Source organism: Sturnus vulgaris, unplaced genomic scaffold (assembly GCF_052056855.1).
Source record: "Sturnus vulgaris isolate bStuVul1 unplaced genomic scaffold, bStuVul1.hap1 Scaffold_673, whole genome shotgun sequence".
Classification (NCBI taxonomy): domain Eukaryota; kingdom Metazoa; phylum Chordata; class Aves; order Passeriformes; family Sturnidae; genus Sturnus; species Sturnus vulgaris.
The window spans coordinates 39,612-41,385 of NW_028276622.1; the positions used below are offsets into that span (position 1 = coordinate 39,612).

General features: G+C 66.3%; 1 protein-coding gene across 1 annotated transcript; it reads right to left on the reverse strand.

The window, feature by feature from the left end:
* LOC148217554 (transmembrane protein 276-like) lies at nt 1-1,774 on the reverse strand. Its single transcript, XM_088158550.1, has 3 exons — nt 1,725-1,774; nt 1,005-1,124; nt 1-491 (listed from the first exon to the last, which is right to left on the reverse strand). The coding sequence occupies exons 2-3, from the start codon at nt 1,113-1,115 to the stop codon at nt 18-20; spliced, it is 585 nt and encodes a 194-aa protein (XP_088014676.1). The 5' UTR covers nt 1,116-1,124; nt 1,725-1,774; the 3' UTR covers nt 1-17.

Below are 1,774 nucleotides of genomic sequence, written 5' to 3' on the forward strand. Positions count from 1 at the left end.
TGTCACCCAAACTGGTTTTACTGGTCACTCCACGCCCTGCTCTGTTCCCGCAGTGTCCCCAGCAGTGCCACGCTGGCCACCGCCCTCACCCATGGGACACCCCAAGGTGCCACCATGTCCCCAAGTGCCACCAAAGCCGCTGCCACCGCTCCGGTGCCGCTGGCCGTGAGCGCCGCCAGGGCCAGCAGCGAGGTGGCCGTCAGCGCGGTGACAAAGTGACCGGCCAGGACACGGCCACCGTCCGGCCAGCCCGCGGCCACCGGCGCCACCACGGTCACCGTGGCCAGCAGCAGGGTGGCGGTGCCGCTGTCACCGCTCAGCCGGTGACAACCGAAAGCCACCAAGGGCTGCGCCAGCACCGAGCAGATCCAGGAGCCCGGCGGGGCGGTGGCCTTGGGGACATCGGGGACATCGCGACACGGAGGGGACAGAGCGTCGCTGGCGGCCACCAGGGCCTGCAGGAGGAAACCGGCGGCGGGGCCACCTGTCACCTGTGGGGACAGCATGGGGACAGTGTGACACGGGATTGTCACCTGTGGGGACAGCATGGGGACAGTGTGACACCTGTGGGGACAGCATGGGGACAGTGTGACACGGGATTGTCACCTGTGGGGACAGCATGGGGACAGTGTGACACAGTGTCACCTGTGGGGACAGCATGGGGACAGTGTGACACGGGATTGTCACCTGTGGGGACAGCATGGGGACAGTGTGACACAGTGTCACCTGTCACTTGTGGGGACAGCACGGGGACAATGTGACACCTGTGGGGACAGCATGGGGACAGTGTGACACCTGTGGGGACACGGGGACAATGTGACATGGGGCAGGTGACACAGGACAGGACAGGTGACACAGGATGGCACAGGTGACGTGACAAGGTGTCCCCAGTGTCCCCCCCATGATCTCAATGATGTCCCCAATGTTCCCAAGTGTCCTCAGCCCCCAAAATGTCCCCAAGGTGTCCCCAAGGTGTCCCCAAGGTGTCCCCAAGGTGTCCCCACCTGTCTGGCTCGGAGGGCACAGCCCAGGCTGGTGACACAGAGCAGCGCCTGTGACAGGGCCACCCCCGTGTCCCCAATGTCCCCAATGTCCCCCATGGCCTCTGGGGACATTTCCGGAGCCTGTGGGGACAAAGAAGGGTCACAGTGTCCCCTCCCCCCCCCCGCCCCCACTGCCACCTCCCCCGTGTGTCCCCCTGTCCCGGTGTCCCCTCATGTCCCCAAGCCCCCCCCAGTGTCCCCTCTCCAGTCCCAGTGTCCCCTCTCCCGTGTCCCCAATGTCCCCCAATGTCCCCCCAATGTCCCCAATGTCCCCCCCAATGTCCCCAATCCCCCCCAATGTCCCCAATGTCCCCAGTGTCCCCCCCAATGTCCCCCAATGTCCCCAACCCCCCCCAGGTGTTCCCAATGTCCCCCCCAATCCCCCCCAATGTCCCCCCCAATGTCCCCCCCGTGTCCCCAACCCCCCCCAGGTGTCCCCCAATGTCCCTCAATGTCCCCAGTCCCCCCCAATGTCCCCAATGTCCCCAATGTCCCCCCAATGTCCCCAATGTCCCCCGTGTCCCCCCCGTGTCCCCCCCAATGTCCCCCAATGTCCCCAATGTCCCCCCCAATGTCCCCCCCAATGTCCCCAGTGTCCCCCCCAATCCCCCCCAATGTCCCCAGTGTCCCCCCCAATGTCCCCCCCAGTGTCCCCCCGTGTCCCCCCCCTGTCCCCGGTACCGCCAGTTCCGGCAGCGACCCCGAGCGCGCGCCGATCCGAGGAAGGGGCG

Excerpts from the sequence above, each read along its gene's own strand:
- LOC148217554 (XM_088158550.1), bottom strand. The coding sequence starts at position 1,115 with ATGTCCCCAGAGGCCATGGGGGACATTGGGGACATTGGGGACACGGGG. Across the intron at positions 492-1,004 it reads GTGCCCTCCGAGCCAGACAG|GTGACAGGTGGCCCCGCCGC; the intron begins GTGGGGACACCT and ends CTGTCCCCACAG.